Consider the following 16,869-nt stretch of genomic DNA (forward strand, 5'->3'; position numbering starts at 1 on the left):
CTCAAATGTCAAGTCATGACCACCTTCACCATCCCGTCGCTCAGCGAGCTGCTCGACAAAACGCCCGTCCCGCCAGTCCGAATCAACGCAACATGGGAAGCATGGCGCTTCCGGCCCTTCGTAATGATCCACTCGTCCGGCAGCACGGGCACGCCGAAACTCTTCACCTTGAAGCACGGCAGCTTCGCGGCGCTGGACGGCTTCCAGCTGCTGGAGGGCAACGAGCTGGGCCAGCGGTTCGGCAACATGCGAGGCTTCGTGAGCCTGCCGCCGTTCCATATCGCCGGCATTACTTACACGCTGGCATTGCCGGTTTGGTTGGATTTCACCGCCGTCCTGCCGCCCGTGACTCCCTTGAATGCAGCCGTGGTCAACGCCGCACACGTGTCGGGGAGAGTCGAGTTTACGCTTCTCCCCCCGTCGATTGTCGTGGATCTCACCAAAGATCCAACCTATCTGCAAAACCTGACCCGCCTCGAACGCGTCGTCTTCACCGGCGGACCGCTACCAGAAGCCGCGGGAAAGTTGATAGCCCCGCACGCAAGGCTCGACGCCGGCTACGGAGCGACAGAGTGGAATGCAGTGCCGCAGCTGCCAAAAGACCGGGAAGACTGGGCCTTTATGCGGTTCAACGAGAGACAAGGGGGACTGGAGTTTCGCGAGCAAGACAACGGGCTGTACGAGATGGTGATATGCCGCAGCGAGGAGTGGGGAATGGCACAGCCGGTGTTCGTCACGCTGCCGGAGATCAACGAATTTCGCAGCAAAGATCTCTTCTCGAAACACCCCACCAAGCCCGGGTTGTGGAAGTACACGTCACGCTCGGACGACATTATCGTTTTCAGCAATGGGGAGAAACTCAATCCCGTGACCTTCGAGGGGATTGTTTCTTCTTCGCCGGACGTCAAGGGATGCGTCGTCATTGGCCAGGGAAGATTCCAGGCCTCGCTGTTGATGGAGCCATCCCGCCCACTCGGTGATGGAGAAGAAGAGCTGCTCGACCAGGTCTGGCCGTATATCCAGAAAGCAAACGAGATCACGGTGCGCCATGGCCGAGTGGCCAGAGACTGTGTATTCTTCACCGCCACCGAAAAACCGCTTCCACGCGCTGGCAAAGGGACAATCCAGCGCGCTGCCACCAATGCCTTGTATGCTCCCGAAACCGATGCGCTATATACGCGCATACACGCTGCTCCACTGGTAGACAATGTGCCCTCCAAGATGGCCCCGATCCTTATCGATGGAGAGGACCCCGAGCGCACTATGGCGTCCTTGCGGGAATTTATCTCCGAGGAAATCGGGCTCGAAGGGGCCAAAGACACCGACGACTTCTTCATGCTGGGCATGGACTCGCTGCAAGTCGTCAACATTGTCCGAGCGATCAACACAGCACGGCCGGACAACCCAATCGACGCAAAACAGGTGTACGACCATCCCTCGATAGTCCAGTTGGCGCAATATCTGCACATCCCACCATCTCGCGTCGTGGACAACGACGACTCGGACGACGAGGAACTCAAAGAGTCCTGGCTCGCGATGGAAGAGATGTATCAAGAGCTGAGCGCAGGCATGACCCCGAACCCAGGGAAACGCAGCCGGAGACCAAACCTCAACGGCTGGCTGCGTCCTTCCAACCAGGGCCCCGTGCTTCCCCCCGATGGCGGCAAAATCGCCTGGCTCCAAGTGCTGGCGATGGCATTGGTGAATTTCAACAACTTCGGCCTGGTCAATAGTTTCGGGGTGTTCCAGGCATACTACGAAACAACGCTTCTGCGCACCAGCTCGCCTTCTTCGATTGCGATTGTGGGCACGCTGCAAGGCGCTCTGCTGCTCATTGTGGGAGTCGTGTCGGGCCCGCTGTTCGACAAAGGCTACTTCAAGCCTGCACTCGTCGTTGCAAGTCTCGGTCTGGTATTTGCGTTGATGATGCTGAGCCTTTCGACACAGTACTATCAAGTTTTCCTCTCTCAAGGCCTACTCCTGGGCATCTGTTCTGGATTGCTCTACATCCCTAGGTGAGTGACTCATGCCGATGTATTTATGCTGGCCGTCGAGATTCATACTGACACGTGCATAAGCATCGCCCTGATTCCCGTCTACTTCAAGCGAAGACGAGGTCTTGCACTGGGCCTTGCGACAGGCGGCGGCTCAATTGGAGGCGTAATCTATCCCATCATCTTCCGCCGCCTGGTGGTCGAAGTGGGCTTTGGATGGGCAGTGCGAGTGTTGGGCTTCATCGCTCTCGTCACATTAGGGACTGCCGTGGGGTTGAGCAAGCCGATTGGAGTCAGGATTCAGCGGAAGCTACTGGAGCCTTCGGCGTTTCGTGACAAGGCATATGTCATGTTCCTTTTCTCTGCATTCTGTAAGAGCGTTTGGAGTTCCGAAGACGGCAAGCATTGCCTAGCTAACAGTTCATAGTCCTCCTGGCGGCCATGTTTGTGCCGTTCTTCCTGGCCACGGCCTACAGCATCCAGCATCTCCATGCCAACGCGGGACTGAGTTTTTACCTCATCTCAATCATGAATGCAGCTCAATTCTTCGGACGCCTGCTTCCCGCATGGCTTGCCGACCACCGCCATAGGATACTGGGCCCAGAAACTTTCCAGTTCGCTGGAGAAGTTTTTATGGGCATTCTCGGGTTCGCATGGGTAGGTGTGGGCAGCTTCGGAGACTTCATCCCCTGGGTCATCTTCTACGGCTTTTTCAGCGGGATGACAGTGACGCTGCCGGCGGTCGTCCTTCCTCACATCTGTCCGAACTTGGCGGTGTATGGAACACGCGTTGGGATGCTCTATGCCTGCGCGGGTGTCGGGCTCCTCATATCCACGCCTGTCGCAAGCGCACTGAATGCAAGCTCGGGAGGGTTTCTTGGAGCACAGCTTTGGACTGGAGCGTGCTGCCTCGTAGCAAGCTTGCTGTTCGTTGTGACCGGGCTCGAGATCAGAGAACGCAGGTTGCGGTACGAGATGGGTAAGAGAGGTAAGCGGGGCCCTCGGGGTCGTGAGATGGACATGAACTTCTTCCACTGGGACATGGTGTTCCGCATCAAAGAAAAATTGTAGATGCAGAGGATAATTCGCGACCAATGTGCAATATCACTCCATAATCTTTCCAATATGAGACGGGGCGCGCTGAGAGGCGGGGCCCAGGATGTTGGGGTAGGTCATGGTCGTTGCCGTGCCCGATATCGCACTCCACTGTGCAGTCGTCTCGGCGGTGGAAAGCGGGTGGGAGACGTGGCTTCGAATTTCATCGGCGTGCCAGGAAGGGGTGGTGGCGGTGGTGGATTTGGCATCGGGCTGGGATGGCGCGTATTGATGTGATGGCGCGTAATGATGGGATGGTGCGTAGATTTGCGATGGTGGCAGAGCCTCCAAGGCCGAAGTGTTGAAGTCCATCTGCTTGCCGTAGATGGAAGGACTCGGGGGAGGAGGGGTGGTGTTGAGCATCCTTTTCCACCATAATGAAAGGGTTCGGTAGATGAGGGGGGCAATAACGGGGAGGAGGACGAAGGAGAAGACGGTGGGGATGATCTCGAGGATGTTGCCGTTGCCGTCGTTTGAGCCTACGGCAAAGGCAAAGCACTTGGGGCGTGATTGGGTTAGCAATGCGAGGGGAGGAGTGGAGTACTCGGGGGTGAAAACTCACAACTCCAGCAGCAAAGGACATGAGAAGTGCGAAGAAGTCAATCACCAGGATGAGCAGGTATATTCGGACATCACGGATGTCGTCAGGGCTTCGATGAGGGGCGAAAAGAGCGAGAAAGCCAAAGAGAGCAATGTCGGCGGCGAGGAAGGCTATGCATACTTGGAGATTGCCTCCGTAGTAGTAGTCCACGGCGGGGGAGAAGCCGATGGCGAAACCCATGACGATTAACGCAAGCGTGATCTGAGTGATGCGAGCTGCGAGGATCCAGCGTTGCACCTTGCGGTCCTCCATCGTGAAGAGGTGTGCGTGAAGACGCAGGTGAGGGAGACGGAGAGGATGGGCGCACAATAGGTGCGTGAATGGGACGAAGGGTGGAAGATGCGCCGCTGACGGGTGAATCAAGCAATGCTGCGGCGGAAGAGGCGGTGGTAGGCGGAGGTGACGTGCCAACGTGCATGCCCGCGCTGTAGCTGGAAGCGCGGCGCGTCGGAATTACGGAGATGGCGCGCGGGGAGGGCAAGTAGGTACTGGACAGTAAGGGGCAGAGGCCCATGGTGGAGGGCGGAGAGAAGAAGGTCGGAAGGCTGCCGAAGGCAACACGATTTGTCGCGTTGTGATTCGCCATCATCTCGGATCAAAACGTTCCGAGGGCCAGTAAAAGCCCTCACTGCACTATTCTTGTAGGCATGCAGGAGACGCCAGACATGCCGACACTACTGCACGCCGTACGTCAACCACCCGACTGTTTCTAGTAGATCTACATGGACACATAATGCGTTAGGAACAAGGCTATTGCTTCATGGCCACTCCAGCGTGTAGATCTGTGCAAGTCACGTCTTTGACCCTCTCATTTGCCTTGGAGTCTATTTGCCGGGCGGTAAAGATTCCATCCAGCCCTAGTACAGTACCGAGGACAGACAGGGCGGCCAGGACTCATGCTGTAGCACCACGACAGCCACGGCGACGGCTAATAAGGCGAACGCCATGGATGCTGCATCACGAGACGATGTGTCCTGATTCACGGCCCTGGCAACAGCGTGTTCTCCCATCGTCAGGTTACATTTGCGGCTGATACTCTCTCGTGGCAGCGCAGCGCCATCGTGTGAAGCATGTGCAAGCATCAGCGCCGTTGCCGAGAGATGGCGACAGCCCCTGCCCAATCTGCGTGCCGGTCTGTCCACACTGCTCATGCATGCACTTGTCTGCGCTTCCACTGCATTGCTCAGCATGGCGCTGAGACATGGCCCTCCGCAAATCACGCATAGCACGGGGGGAACGTGGAGTCTGTCTCGTTGTCGTCAGCACGCAACCACGGTCAGACTCGCGATGCACATATGCAGACCTCGCCTCTCGAGGGGAAGCAACTTTATTCCCGCTGTTTCCCTTGAACCAAACAAATTAAGGTGAACCAACGGGCGGTCGCCTTGGCCGAAACAGGCAAGGCGGCCAGATGGTGATGGACGCGAGGCAGAGAGTGGAGAGGGTGTGGAAGCGAGGCCAGCTTGCCAGCATCATCAACGCTCCATACCAAGCTTGCTCGGAGGCACTGCACTCCCCGCCCGATCTCACTAGGCCTCTTTGCGACGCACACTGCGCCCTGGCCACGGCAGTTGCTTATATCGCATACGAGTCAGGTCTAGACCTCCGGCTGGGAGCCTTGCCGACATACTGTTAATCTAGGCCATTTCCTCTCTTTACCCTTTCGTCACTCCTGCTGGTTGGAGCGATCCAGTGCGTGCTCCCGTCCCAAACGAGCAATCATCCCGCGTTCTACCTTCCCAATCCGGCTGGTCTTTGGAGATGCTAGCCCACCAAGCCACAACGACTCCCTGACCGGTCATCATGGACGCACACGTCAGCAGAAGGTTCAGTGCATACCTCCGCAACGCCGTCTTCGCTACCTGATAGCAAGATGGGAGGGACATCAAGGTTCTTCCTTCGCTGGTGCTGTCATCCCCGTACAGTGTCCATGTGCTGTAACGTGCTCGTCGCACGTCGCCCGTCGCCCGCTGCTCCTTGCCATCTACTGGAAAATTGTGGATTGCGAAATGAAAACCAACCACGCCGCTAACGGATCTACATCCGAATCTGCTTGGCTGGCTCGCGCGCATCACGTCCATTCATCACCAGCAGAACCCTGCACGCCAAGGAGTGTAATGCGTGATCCGACAGGAATATTCGCAAGGGGGCTGATGAAGATCCAATGGCCGGCCGCCAACCGCACCGTGCCGGCAGTGGCTTGCAGCGGATGGGCTTGAGATGATAGACGCCCATCACGCAACTGGACCAGCGATACCCCTGCGGTGGCGATCGCCTCGCTCTAGACCGTGGCGCCCCTAGACGAGCCGCATCGGACCCGCGTGTTGGGTAGTGGCACGGCCTTTATCGCCGGGAGACTCAGGAACAGAGCGAATTGGACAAGCTCCTGGTTGGGATTAAGCGCGGCGGAGGATTGACAGCCTTTCTACGCTGCTTGGAAGCGACGCACCACCAAACTGCCTCGCTTGCACGGCTCGTGCCTCGAGTGGAGCCGTCGGATCTTCCCACCCGAGCCTTGCGGCAACGTCGGCCGCCCCTCTCGCTGCTGTTTGTTTGCCCACTCCCACCTGTTTTGGTGCACGTTGTGGATTCGTAACATCGATCCGGCAAAGGCTCCACTCGGAAGACTCTCGACAAGCGTCGAATGGTTCCAAGGACATGAACAGCCTTCTCCCGAAATACTGCAGATCAATCGCGCAATGGCCGCAATCGGTTATTACGAGGCTCGATGGTGATGCTGGCCGCACCAGCGTGTGTATAAAGCTACGCTCCGTCGTCCTCGAGATCAACGTCTTGTCCCACCAGCCTTCACCCAACTTCCACCAGCTTCCCCTTCCACCTGTCCATCACTCTCCACCCGGCCCTCACCCGCCCCACACAATCAACCGTTAAAATGAAGTTCTCCATCTTCTCCGTCGCCCTCCTGGCCGCCAGCGCCGTTGAGGCCGCCAAGGTTCCCAAGGTCCCCAAGGTCAAGACCAAGACCATCACCGTCCCAGGTATGTCAGCTTCCTCTCCCACTGTGAACATGGATAGCTGACTGTTCTCGCAAAGGCACCATCACCGTCCCCGGCACCACCATCACTGCGACGATCACTGCCATTGACCCTCCTAAGACCATCACGATCCCCACCACCATCACCAAGCAGATCACCAAGACTGCTGGCAAGGTCACCAAGACCGTCACCTCGATCGTCTCTGGCGAGGTGTCTACCGTGACCTCCATTGTCTCGGGTGCCGTTTCCACCGTGACTTCCGTCGTCTCCGCTGAGGCCTCCACTGTGACCTCCATCGTTTCGGGAGCCGTTTCGACTGTCACCTCGGTCGTCTCTGCCGAAGCCTCGACCGTCACCTCGATCGTCTCGGGAGCCGTTTCCACCGTCACCTCGGTCATCTCTGCCGAAGCCTCGACCGTCACCTCGATCATCTCTGGCGCCATCTCTACCATCACCGCTGCCTGCCCGACCCCGACTATCCCTACCGTCACCCTTCCTCCCGTGACCGTCTCCATCACCGCCTCGGTTCCTACCGTGACTCTTCCTCCCGTGACCGTCTCCGTCACCGCCTCGGTCACCGCATCTGTCCCGACCGTTACCATCACTCCTCCCGCGACCACCGTCACTATCGTAAGTTGATCTCAAGGAGCAACGCTCGCCGTGCGTGAATAGATCCATGCTGACTTGAACATCGTAGCCCGTGACCGTCTCCATTATCAACACCGCCACCGTAACCCTCCCCCTCTAAGCGTCTTTTCGACTTCGGTTCCGGGATTGAGTGAGGTCAGTCAGGCTGGATGAGTGTTTTTCCCTCATACATGGAAGGCGGCTAGGGGAAGCTGGTTTCTTAGTTGATCACAGGCTACTTTTTCTTTCCTCAACAATCCATTCTCGTTGAATCGCACAATCATTCTCTCCCAACTTCCCACTCCCACGCCTCCGATATATAAGCCTTGGGTCGTGCCAAGCGCGCATGTGCCGTTCAATTGTATGCAGAGTGAGTACACTGCATGCAATCTCGGCACGATGGTTTGGAACTCGCTTGTTGGCCATATATGAATGCACCACCAGAATCCACTGCGCGCCTACCACGCTTTCTCCCTTCGAGCTACAGTGTCTACAGTAACTTATCATCTGCACGGCGATCTCTACGCGCTACCAAATCCTCGTTCGGGTTCAATACGCACGCGCACGGCTGAGTCGCAGGCACGGACGACGTTGAAGCGGACGGATTCGGCGTATTCGCATACGACATTCCTCTAATAATGCAAGGATAAGCGACGCGCTATATCGCGAGGCTGGTGGAAACTGCACTGCGACGATCGGCAAAATCATCTCGCATCCATGGTAACGATAAACAACTGGAAGTTCGTGCAGGTGGTTGGGAACTTCAGGCTGTGAGCTCGTGGGGCGGGCGTGCAAGGCTGCTGGGCAGAGTCGTGATGTCATGATGTGTGGAGGTGGTGTTGGCAAGCTAGTCGTTCATCACCACGTTCTTCTTTGTAGTAAATCTGAGTCACAACTGCAATTCTAGATACCGGCCGATTCGAAGTGCAGTTGATCACCGCTCCTAAGTAATCTTATCACCACACGCAACAATGGTGAAAGACGACGAAACCGTCATCGAGTAAGCGTGATTGCACCTTTGTCTGTCGCAGCAAGAAATACTGACAGAGATTCGCGCAGGGAATTCAACGAGCTCGTCAACATGTCGGCGAAGGAGTTGAAGGACTGGCTGCAAAAGGAAGAATCTAGCAGTTCGGGCTGGAGCAAGGACGACGGGTCGGGGGAAACGGTTGGCCATGAAAGGTAGGTTGCATTGGATCAGATTCGAGGCTGGACATGGGCTGAGGCAATGGGATGCAGCGGCCGCAAGATCATCGAAATCTTGGAGAAGAATCCCAAGAAGGATCCGAAGAAGTACGACGATGAGGATCTGCAGCATATGCGCAAGGTTGTGGCGTACTGCAAGCGCCATCTCGCTCAGGAAGAAAAGGCGAAGCAAGACCCGGAGAGCAAGAGTGCGAGGAGCTTGAAGAACTGGGGTGAGTCTTTGTTTTGATGTCGTTGTATCTCGCCGAGCGGACACCGAATTGATTCTCCGTTATGCAGGTCACGATCCGCAAAAGTCGTGATGCCTATGCTCATGCGTCTATTCGTAGACTCGAACCACGTCAATCACTATCCCCGTCGTCATCGTCACTCAAGTCTATCAACCCTTTCGGCTTCAGTCTTCGCTGTGGCGCAACGGCGGCCTGCTTAGCCTTCCTGTCCCGCCCTTCGTCTTCGTCACTCCCACTCCCAGCGCCGTCACCCCATTTCTCGTTGAACTCCCTAGCTGCTTCCAGCTCATCCTTCAGCTCCCGCGCTTCTTTGATCTGCTTCGCCTTCTCTGCACTAAAGCGTCCAGTCATTCCCACGTCGTCCAACATTCTCTTCAAATGCCGGATCTTGTCTTTCGCCGAGTCGTAGGGTGCCAATTCGCGGTGCCAGAGCTTGCGTACGCCGCATTTGAGCAGCCAGGACTGAAGGCGTTTGATCTCTTCCTCGTCTGGGGACAGTTCTTTGCCTTTGTCCGCGGTCGACGACTTGGCTTTGTCGGGTTTGGATTGCTTTTTGGGTTGTGACTTTTTGGCCGCTGGAGACGTGGACTTTTTCTGCCGTTTCTGCTTGGGCGGTGGGTCGTCGTTTACGATGGAGTAGTCGCTTTCCTCCTCTTCTTCACGCGACTTTTCGTCTTGCTTGGCAACGCCGCCTAGATCGGACTCGGGGAGATCGGAGAGCGAGCTGCCTGTGTCACTCGGCACGTCGGCTTGTTTCGCCTTGGTGGCGGCAGCTTTTGATGTTTTCGCGGAGCGCTTGCCTGCACCCTCTGTCTCCGTAGGCGTCGGTTTTCTCGCCCTCTTCTTGCTCTGTACAGGTGCTTCGTCCGACTTGCGCTTCGTCCCAGCCTTGGGGGCCGGTTGATTCTTCAGCCTGTCCGCCTCATCCGCCTCGGCCTTGACAATGTCCTTGCTACGATTCTTCCACGCTGCAGTATCCTTGAAGAATCCCTCGTCCAATTCAAGTTCCTTCTCCGCCCTCGATCGGGCCGAGTTGATCGTGACGTCTTCATCGTTCTTCAGCGCAGCGCGAGTCACGCGGCGAAGGCATTGCTCGATCTCCGAGTCGGGAGGGATGTTGGCGGGTGTGGACAGGTCGTCTTCGGAGTCCGACATGGTGCATGCCTTGCGCAAGTGGCTGTGGATGGACCGACGCGTGTGGATATGATGTCAATGCACACAGCGACGCGACTTCGAGGTCTGCCTTGGAGCTCGGCCCCACCAATCAACCTTTCGCCCGCGAAACCTTAACTCGGCGGTGCATTTACAGTACTGAATGGCGAGCTCGCCTTTCTATCACTTTGTCTTCACGACATTACGCGTCAGTTCTCTGATTGCGCAGCTGGCTGGCCAATGTGGCCTCCTTTCAGCTCTTCGAACATGTCGTCGTCCACCAGTCCGACGCGAGAAGCGCACGCGCCGCCCTTGCCCGCAGGAAGCACTCGTGTGTGATGAAATCTGAGCCATCACATCCTGTAGCCGTCCGTCTGGTAGCCATAACGTATCACATTCCTCGAGGGTCAAGTACTGTCGCTTCTATGTCTTCCTATCTTCCTCGCTGTCTTGGAATTCACACACTTCCCGACCTCGGACTGGACTCTCGAAAGGCTCACGCCCATGCTACAGACGCAAGTCGTGTCTGTGCCAGCATGAGAGGCGGAAGACACGATCGAAGATCAATGATCGAGTCCCGTCCCATCTGTCAAGACACAATGCAGGCAGCCGTTCGGTCTCCATTCACGCGTCGATGGTGGAGTGAATGAAGTGCAGACGACACTCTCCAGGGAAGGTACAAACGCCGCTCGCTCCTGCCAGATCCCGTTCCTAATCGCACCTTCCTCATCGACCGCGTTGTTGCACAGACAAACCTTGATCCCCGTAGGTTACACGCTCTCATTCCCCGATTTCCTTCACGACCTACAACACCCTCCCTTCACCCCCACCAATTCGCCACCCTAAACCATCCCACTCCCAGGCATGACTGTTGCACGTCCTCACAAACACCTTCCCTCCCAAGCTTGGTGCCACTCGCGTTCTTGCGTCAAGTCAACATCCGTCAACAATCCACGAGTCCATAACAAACGTTCGTTCGCAGCTGCCTTCCCCTTGTCGCGTCATGCGTGAGTGAACTGACTTGGCCTCGCAGAAGCATTCATCTCCGACATGGCCTCCTTCAGTGACTCCACCGAGAACCAGGACGGCCGGCTCATCATCGTCGCCAACCGTCTTCCCGTCACCGTCAAGCGCGACGATGAAAGCGTCTACGAGTTCCATCCCTCCTCCGGCGGCTTGGTCTCGGGGCTGGCCGGAGTGAGGAGGAAGAACGAATTGCTGTGGTACGGATGGCCGGGGTTGGAAGTGCCGAGAGAGGACAAGGAGCACGTCAAGGAGCGCTGCCATCTCGACCACAACTGCATCCCTATCTTCATGTCCGAAGACGTGAGCGATCGACACTACAACGGCTTCTCCAATTCCGTCCTGTGGCCGCTCTTCCATTACCACCCCGAAGGCGCCATCTTCGACGACTTGCAATGGGACGGATACTACGAAGCCAACCACACCTTCGCCAAAGCGCTCGCCCCGGATCTCATCGACGATGACATTGTCTGGGTGCAAGACTACCACCTCATGCTGCTGCCGGAGATGCTCCGCAACGAAATCGACAAGATGGACGTCAAACCGAAGAATGTGAAGATCGGCTTCTTCCTCCACACCCCATTCCCCTCTTCCGAGCTCTTCCGTATTCTCCCCGTACGTGAGCAGATTCTCAATGGAGTGCTGCACTGCGATCTGATCGGCTTCCACACCCCCGACTATGCCCGCCACTTCCTCAACTCTTGCGCGCGTGTTCTGGGCTCCTCCACCATCCCTAGCGGTGTGCACTTTCGCGGACGATTGGTCGAAGTGAGGGAGTGCCCCATCGGAATCGATCCTCTCAAGTTTGCAGAGGGACTCCAAGAGCCCGGCGTCATAGCGCGCGTTCAGCAGCTCCAGAAGCGGTTCGCAGGGGTCAAGGTGATTGTTGGCGTGGATCGCCTGGATTACATCAAGGGGGTGCAACAAAAGCTCCACGCGCTCGAAGTCTTCTTGACGGATCACCCTGAGTGGATTGGCAAAGTGGTCCTCATCCAAGTCGCAGTGCCTTCGCGTGGTGAAGTCGAGGAATACAAGAACCTGCGCGCTGTGGTCAACGAGCTTGTGGGACGCATCAATGGCAGGTTCGGCACCATGGAGTTCACGCCCATCCACTTCATGCACAAGTCGGTGAACTTTCAGGAGCTCATTGCCCTCTACTCCGTCAGCGACGTGTGTCTGGTCACCAGCACGCGCGATGGAATGAATCTGGTCAGCTACGAATACATTGCCTGTCAACAGGAGCGCCACGGCGTGCTCATCCTCTCCGAGTTCGCAGGCGCAGCTCAGAGTCTCACCGGAGCGCTAGTCATCAATCCTTGGGATACGGCTGAGGTGGCGGATGCGCTGCATCAGGCCGTCGCCATGACTCCCCAACAACGCTTGGAGAATTACGAGAGACTGGCGCGCGTGGTCAACACCAAGACGTCGGAGAATTGGGGCACTACGTTTGTGCACGACATCATCAAGACTGCGGAGCAGCTTCCCATCTTCGAGCTGTGTGTCAGGTACACGTCGTCCGACTCGGAGTCAGAGATGCCTGATACAGTGGTGGACGCGGGGATCGCGCTGGAGAGCCCTGGAGACTTCGCCATCGGGAGGATGATTGAAGCCAGCGATGCGGACACGGAGGAAGACTCAGAGAAGTACGAACCCGATACTCGCACCCTGACCCCCTCCTCATCCAATTGACCGAAAGATATCCCTTCCTATGGTTCGTGTTGGCTGACACATTCGAGTAACAGGGAGTACAAGTCGCACGAAGAGGAAGAAATGGAAGATGAGGGGATTGTGTTGAAGGTGGAATCGAGGTCGCCACCAGCTCTGGACTGACCTCGTAGGTCTTCAACGGTCTACTACATACTGGCTCGTTGACGTCTTTTCAAGCCTCGCGATAAGGACGGGTGGAAGAGCGGCAAGGCATCGCAATGAAAGCGATGCGATACTTACGTTGCTGCTTTGTAACTTGGAGAGAGCGAAAGAGAGAGACGATGGAAGTAGCTGTTTATACTCTTCAAGCAAACTCATAAGGTGTGCGTCGTAGTGTTCGCTCATTCATTCACTCAAGAAAGCAAGCAAGCAGCAAGGCTGTCGTTCCACGCAAGTTTTGCGGCAACTTTGCCGAGCCATTCACATCGAACTTTCTCCCACACGCGATCCACGTCTCCCAATACACATATGCGTAGCTACAACTTCTTTCTGCCTTTCATGCGCCACTGCGACAAGCGCACGACCTAGCAAACGGCTGTGGACTACGCAAGACCACCCCGGGATGATGTCACCCTCCCCAACGCCCCTCCACCGGTGACCCTAAACCACAGCACAAGCGATGTTCACCTTCAATCCTCTCCTCGGCGCGCAGTCGCCATCGCGCGCCTCCCAATCCCTCCTCGAATTCAGCGGCGGCATCAAGATCCTCGTCGACGTCGGCTGGGACGAGAGCTTCAATGCCTGGGACCTGCAAGAGCTGGAGAAGCACGTGAACACGCTCAGCATCATCCTCCTCACCCACCCGACCCTCACACACATCGGCGCCTACGCGCACTGCTGCAAGCATGTTCCCGGCTTCAGCAGGATCCCGGTGTACGCGACGACGCCGGTGGTCAATCTGGGGAGGACGTTGATGCTCGATCTCTACGGCAGTAGTCCTTTGACTGCCTCTACTCTGTCGTTTGGCAGTCTTTTGCCTGTTTCAGAAGCGGAATCAGATCGCGCCAGCCTCTTGCTGCAGCCGCCGACGCCCGAGGAGATTGCGTCGTATTTTGGCCTCATCAACCCTCTCAAGTACTCGCAGCCGCATCAGCCGATCCCTTCACCGTTCTCGCCTTCCCTCTCCGGCTTGACCATTACTGCATACAGCGCGGGGCACACACTAGGAGGAACGATATGGCACATCCAACACGGGCTGGAAAGCATCGTCTATGCCGCCGACTGGAATCTGGCTCGAGAGCGCTTCTTGCCCGCCGCAGCATGGCTGAGCTCGGGCAGTGGCATTCTTGACCCTTTACACCGTCCAACGGCACTCATCTGCTCCAGCAGAGGCGTGGAGCGGGAAGAACGGCTCACCGTCGACACCCGCAACGACACCCTCATCTCACTCATTCGAGACACCATTGCCCAAGGCGGAAAAGTTCTCATCCCCACCGATTCATCGGCGCGAGTATTGGAGCTTGCATATGTGCTCAACCAGCACTGGCGCAGCAACGTTGATGGCCCGCACTCCAGTACCTACAAGAACACCAAAATCTACATGGCCTCGCGATCTAGCTCCACCACCCTCCGCTACTTGCAGAGCATGCTGGAATGGATGGACGGACAAATTACCCGTGACGCGGAGGCGGCCATCACACAGGGCCAGGGTGCCGGAGGCGCTGTCAATCCGCTGGACTGGAAGTTTGTGCGGCCCATTGAGAAGCAGACTCAGGTAGAACGGGCGTTAGCGAGGAGCAAACCATGTGTTTTGCTGACAAGCGACACCACGATCGAGTGGGGCTTCTCGAGGCAAGCCTTGGAAAGTCTCGCATCGGACGCGAAGAACCTGATCATCTTGACGGAGCAGTCGCAGCAAGGCGGCGGGTCGCGAGCTGGTGTTGGTCGGCGTCTGTGGGATTTGTACCAGGATTCTCAGGGCTCGACTGCCGGTCAGAACGGGACGAAAGTTGTTGATGCAAGTGGTGCTACCGTGGACATACGCGATGCTGCTCCCGAGCCTCTGAACGACGAGGAAACAGCCGTCTACCAGCAGTACCTGGCGAGACAACGACAAATGCACAGCACATTGCAAGGCGACAACACGCTCCTCGATGGAACGGGAGCGGGCATGGGAGACGATCAGGCCTCCGAATCCTCAGAGTCGTCCGATGAGGATGAAGACGCCGAGCATCAGGGACGGGCGTTGAAATTGTCAGCGCAATTGACCTCAAACAAGCGTAAAGTCGGAGCTTTGACCGACAAGGAGTTGGGCATCGACATTCTGCTCAGAGGCAAGGCCGTCCACGATTACGACGTACGCAACAAACGAGGTCGGGAGAGGATGTTTCCATTCCTCCCGCGCCGATCTCGCGACGACGACTTTGGCGATGTCATCAAGCCGGAAGAGTATCTGCGAGCGGACGAAAAGGATGAAGGAGAGGCTTTGGATGTCACTGGGGAGCAAGAAAGTACATCAGTTGGGCAGAAAAGAAAATGGGATGATTCTACCGTGTCCAAGAAGAACGCGCGCGGAGACAAGGCGGGCAACAAACGCGCAAAGGTTGAGCCGTCAGCGAAGAAAGACCGGGCCCCAGACGCCATCGATGCCCTCATTGCCAAAGCTACCGGCGAGGCGAAAGCGGGCACCGGTGGCGCGAATGGCGCGGGCGCCGCAGATGATCAAAGCAGCGACAGCGAGGAGAGCGAGTACGAGCCGGACGACGCTGCTCCATCCTACATCGGTCCGCAGAAAGTCGTCTTCACCACTCGCGCGCTGCAGCTCGACTTGCGCATCGCGTACGTCGATTTCACTGGACTATATCGGCTCAACGACATGAAGTCGCTCATTGGAAACATCAACCCGCGAAAGCTCATCGTCACCGCTGGCGATGAGCATGAAACGCAGACGCTCGCCACGGCGTGTCGCGAGGCTGAAGGCGGTCAGGCGGTGCAAGGCGAGACTTTCACGCCGCGCACGGGAGAGTGCGTTGATGCGAGCGTGGACACGAATGCGTGGACGGTGAAGCTGACGCGCGGCTTGATGAAACGCTTGCGATGGAGTCACGCGCCCGGAGGGCTGGAAGTCGTGGCTCTGGCCGGCAAGTTGGAAGCCGGCGGGGAAGAGGAGGCAGCGGCAGCGGCAGAAGAGAGCAGCGCGGCGAAGAAGAAGCTGAAGCTCATCAAAGGCGAAGGAGCAAGCAGCGGCGCTGGCAGTGAAGGCAACCCCACCCTACCAATCCTCGACCTCGTCTCCGCGCACCAAACTCATCACCAGCGCACTCAACCCCTGCGTGTCGGCGACTTGAGCCTCCCGCAGATCCGCGAAGCGGTCCAGCGACAAGGCCACACCGCCGAGTTTCGCGGCGGCGGCACGCTGCTCGTCGACGGGACGGTCGTGGTGCGCAAAAGTCCGGTCACCGGGGGCATTGAGGTCGAGGCGGGCAATTCGGGGTTTGGGCTGCCGCATTGGCGCACTCGGGGGCCGGATGGCCGCGCGAATACGGAGGGGACGTTTTATGCGGTGAAACAGTTGATTTATGATCGGTTGGCTGTTGTCATTGGGGCGTGAGAGTGGACTCTAGTATCTAGAATACAACAGCTCTCCTTTTCGCTGCTGCTATATCTCCGTTCCCATTTGAACACCGATTTCTAGCCATAGCAAAGGAGACCTCTTGAACAGCAGGTCATTGCCACCGGTGAGCCCGAGCACGCTCAACTCCGTTCGTTCATTCTCTGCGCCACCAGGCTGAAGATGGCCACGGATGACATGAACAGTACGAGATTGTAGAACTGCGCCGAAAGAGTCAACCATGGAGATTCCACCAGTTGCGATGGGGATTACTAACGGCATTGCGAGAGTACGCGCTCTCCTCGGCCTCCGTGCGCGCGTCTACGAAGAGGCGTCGCAGGTTGGGGAGATTTGATGCCTGCAGAAACGAAATTAGTTCGTGGTTTTCCGTACGTAGTGGTGTAGCATTACCATGTCTCCATCTATCAGATTGATCGGGCTATTCGGCCGCCATGGGAAGGAAGGATGAAGTACGGGTGTGGTGTCTCTCGAGCTCCGCAGTATGGAGGGAGGTCTTGGCGCAACGCTTAGTCAGTTCCGTCCCTCATGCAGTGTTCGAAACGACAACATCCATCCACCACCTCACTCCTCATTATCCTCGATCCCTTCCCAACCGGTGTTTGCGGCTTCCGATACCCACCATTTCTGCACTCCTGATTCGATCTTTGACCACGAAGCGTGCTTGCGA

The 16,869-nt window shown here is 57.1% G+C and overlaps 8 protein-coding genes across 8 annotated transcripts; 5 read left to right on the plus strand and 3 right to left on the minus strand.

Annotated features, from left to right (window-relative positions):
- Positions 1-1,569: 1,569 nt before the first annotated feature.
- Positions 1,570-3,065, plus strand: BDY17DRAFT_245006 (major facilitator superfamily domain-containing protein; the record flags this gene model as incomplete). Its single annotated transcript, XM_033730590.1, has 3 exons — positions 1,570-2,015; positions 2,079-2,365; positions 2,422-3,065. The coding sequence occupies 3 exons, from the start codon at positions 1,570-1,572 to the stop codon at positions 3,063-3,065; spliced, it is 1,377 nt and encodes a 458-aa protein (XP_033594073.1).
- Positions 3,066-3,098: 33 nt separating this feature from the next.
- BDY17DRAFT_320044 (uncharacterized protein) lies at positions 3,099-3,942 on the minus strand (the record flags this gene model as incomplete). Its single annotated transcript, XM_033736375.1, has 2 exons — positions 3,099-3,587; positions 3,652-3,942. 2 exons carry the CDS (start codon positions 3,940-3,942, stop codon positions 3,099-3,101), a joined length of 780 nt encoding a protein of 259 aa, XP_033594074.1.
- Positions 3,943-6,430: 2,488 nt separating this feature from the next.
- BDY17DRAFT_12564 (uncharacterized protein) lies at positions 6,431-7,573 on the plus strand. The gene is made up of 2 exons (XM_033729356.1): positions 6,431-6,689; positions 6,745-7,573. The coding sequence occupies exons 1-2, from the start codon at positions 6,584-6,586 to the stop codon at positions 7,323-7,325; spliced, it is 687 nt and encodes a 228-aa protein (XP_033594075.1). The 5' UTR covers positions 6,431-6,583; the 3' UTR covers positions 7,326-7,573.
- Positions 7,574-8,284: 711 nt separating this feature from the next.
- BDY17DRAFT_306885 (uncharacterized protein) lies at positions 8,285-8,748 on the plus strand (the record flags this gene model as incomplete). Its single annotated transcript, XM_033735070.1, has 3 exons — positions 8,285-8,313; positions 8,373-8,495; positions 8,553-8,748. The coding sequence occupies 3 exons, from the start codon at positions 8,285-8,287 to the stop codon at positions 8,746-8,748; spliced, it is 348 nt and encodes a 115-aa protein (XP_033594076.1).
- Positions 8,749-8,762: 14 nt separating this feature from the next.
- BDY17DRAFT_12615 (uncharacterized protein) lies at positions 8,763-10,063 on the minus strand. Its single transcript, XM_033729366.1, has one exon. The coding sequence runs from the start codon at positions 9,902-9,904 to the stop codon at positions 8,861-8,863; it is 1,044 nt and encodes a 347-aa protein (XP_033594077.1). The 5' UTR covers positions 9,905-10,063; the 3' UTR covers positions 8,763-8,860.
- A 516-nt stretch (positions 10,064-10,579) lies between these two features.
- BDY17DRAFT_289108 (trehalose-6-phosphate synthase 1) lies at positions 10,580-12,952 on the plus strand. Its single transcript, XM_033732298.1, has 2 exons — positions 10,580-10,871; positions 10,935-12,952. The coding sequence occupies exons 1-2, from the start codon at positions 10,766-10,768 to the stop codon at positions 12,611-12,613; spliced, it is 1,785 nt and encodes a 594-aa protein (XP_033594078.1). The 5' UTR covers positions 10,580-10,765; the 3' UTR covers positions 12,614-12,952.
- Positions 12,953-13,103: 151 nt separating this feature from the next.
- On the plus strand, positions 13,104-16,637 carry BDY17DRAFT_289110 (beta-lactamase-like protein). Its single transcript, XM_033732299.1, has 3 exons — positions 13,104-16,402; positions 16,459-16,539; positions 16,593-16,637. Exon 1 carries the CDS (start codon positions 13,251-13,253, stop codon positions 16,179-16,181), a length of 2,931 nt encoding a protein of 976 aa, XP_033594079.1. The 5' UTR covers positions 13,104-13,250; the 3' UTR covers positions 16,182-16,402; positions 16,459-16,539; positions 16,593-16,637.
- On the minus strand, positions 16,253-16,647 carry BDY17DRAFT_12894 (uncharacterized protein). Its single transcript, XM_033729395.1, has 3 exons — positions 16,593-16,647; positions 16,459-16,539; positions 16,253-16,402 (listed from the first exon to the last, which is right to left on the minus strand). The coding sequence occupies exons 1-3, from the start codon at positions 16,593-16,595 to the stop codon at positions 16,325-16,327; spliced, it is 162 nt and encodes a 53-aa protein (XP_033594080.1). The 5' UTR covers positions 16,596-16,647; the 3' UTR covers positions 16,253-16,324.
- Positions 16,648-16,869: the final 222 nt, after the last annotated feature.

This window comes from Neohortaea acidophila, assembly GCF_010093505.1.
Source record: "Neohortaea acidophila strain CBS 113389 unplaced genomic scaffold BDY17scaffold_1, whole genome shotgun sequence".
Classification (NCBI taxonomy): Eukaryota; Fungi; Ascomycota; class Dothideomycetes; order Mycosphaerellales; family Teratosphaeriaceae; genus Neohortaea; species Neohortaea acidophila.

Bases quoted from the DNA above. Each gene is read 5' to 3' on its own strand.
- BDY17DRAFT_12564 (XM_033729356.1), top strand. From the start codon at position 6,584: ATGAAGTTCTCCATCTTCTCCGTCGCCCTCCTGGCCGCCAGCGCCGTT. The intron at 6,690-6,744 runs GTATGTCAGCTT...GTTCTCGCAAAG, and splicing joins CAAGACCATCACCGTCCCAG to GCACCATCACCGTCCCCGGC.
- BDY17DRAFT_12615 (XM_033729366.1), bottom strand. From the start codon at position 9,904: ATGTCGGACTCCGAAGACGACCTGTCCACACCCGCCAACATCCCTCCC.
- BDY17DRAFT_289108 (XM_033732298.1), top strand. From the start codon at position 10,766: ATGACTGTTGCACGTCCTCACAAACACCTTCCCTCCCAAGCTTGGTGC. The intron at 10,872-10,934 runs GTTCGTTCGCAG...TTGGCCTCGCAG, and splicing joins TCCACGAGTCCATAACAAAC to AAGCATTCATCTCCGACATG.
- BDY17DRAFT_289110 (XM_033732299.1), top strand. From the start codon at position 13,251: ATGTTCACCTTCAATCCTCTCCTCGGCGCGCAGTCGCCATCGCGCGCC.
- BDY17DRAFT_12894 (XM_033729395.1), bottom strand. The intron at 16,403-16,458 runs GTTAGTAATCCC...CTTTCGGCGCAG, and splicing joins GCGCGTACTCTCGCAATGCC to TTCTACAATCTCGTACTGTT.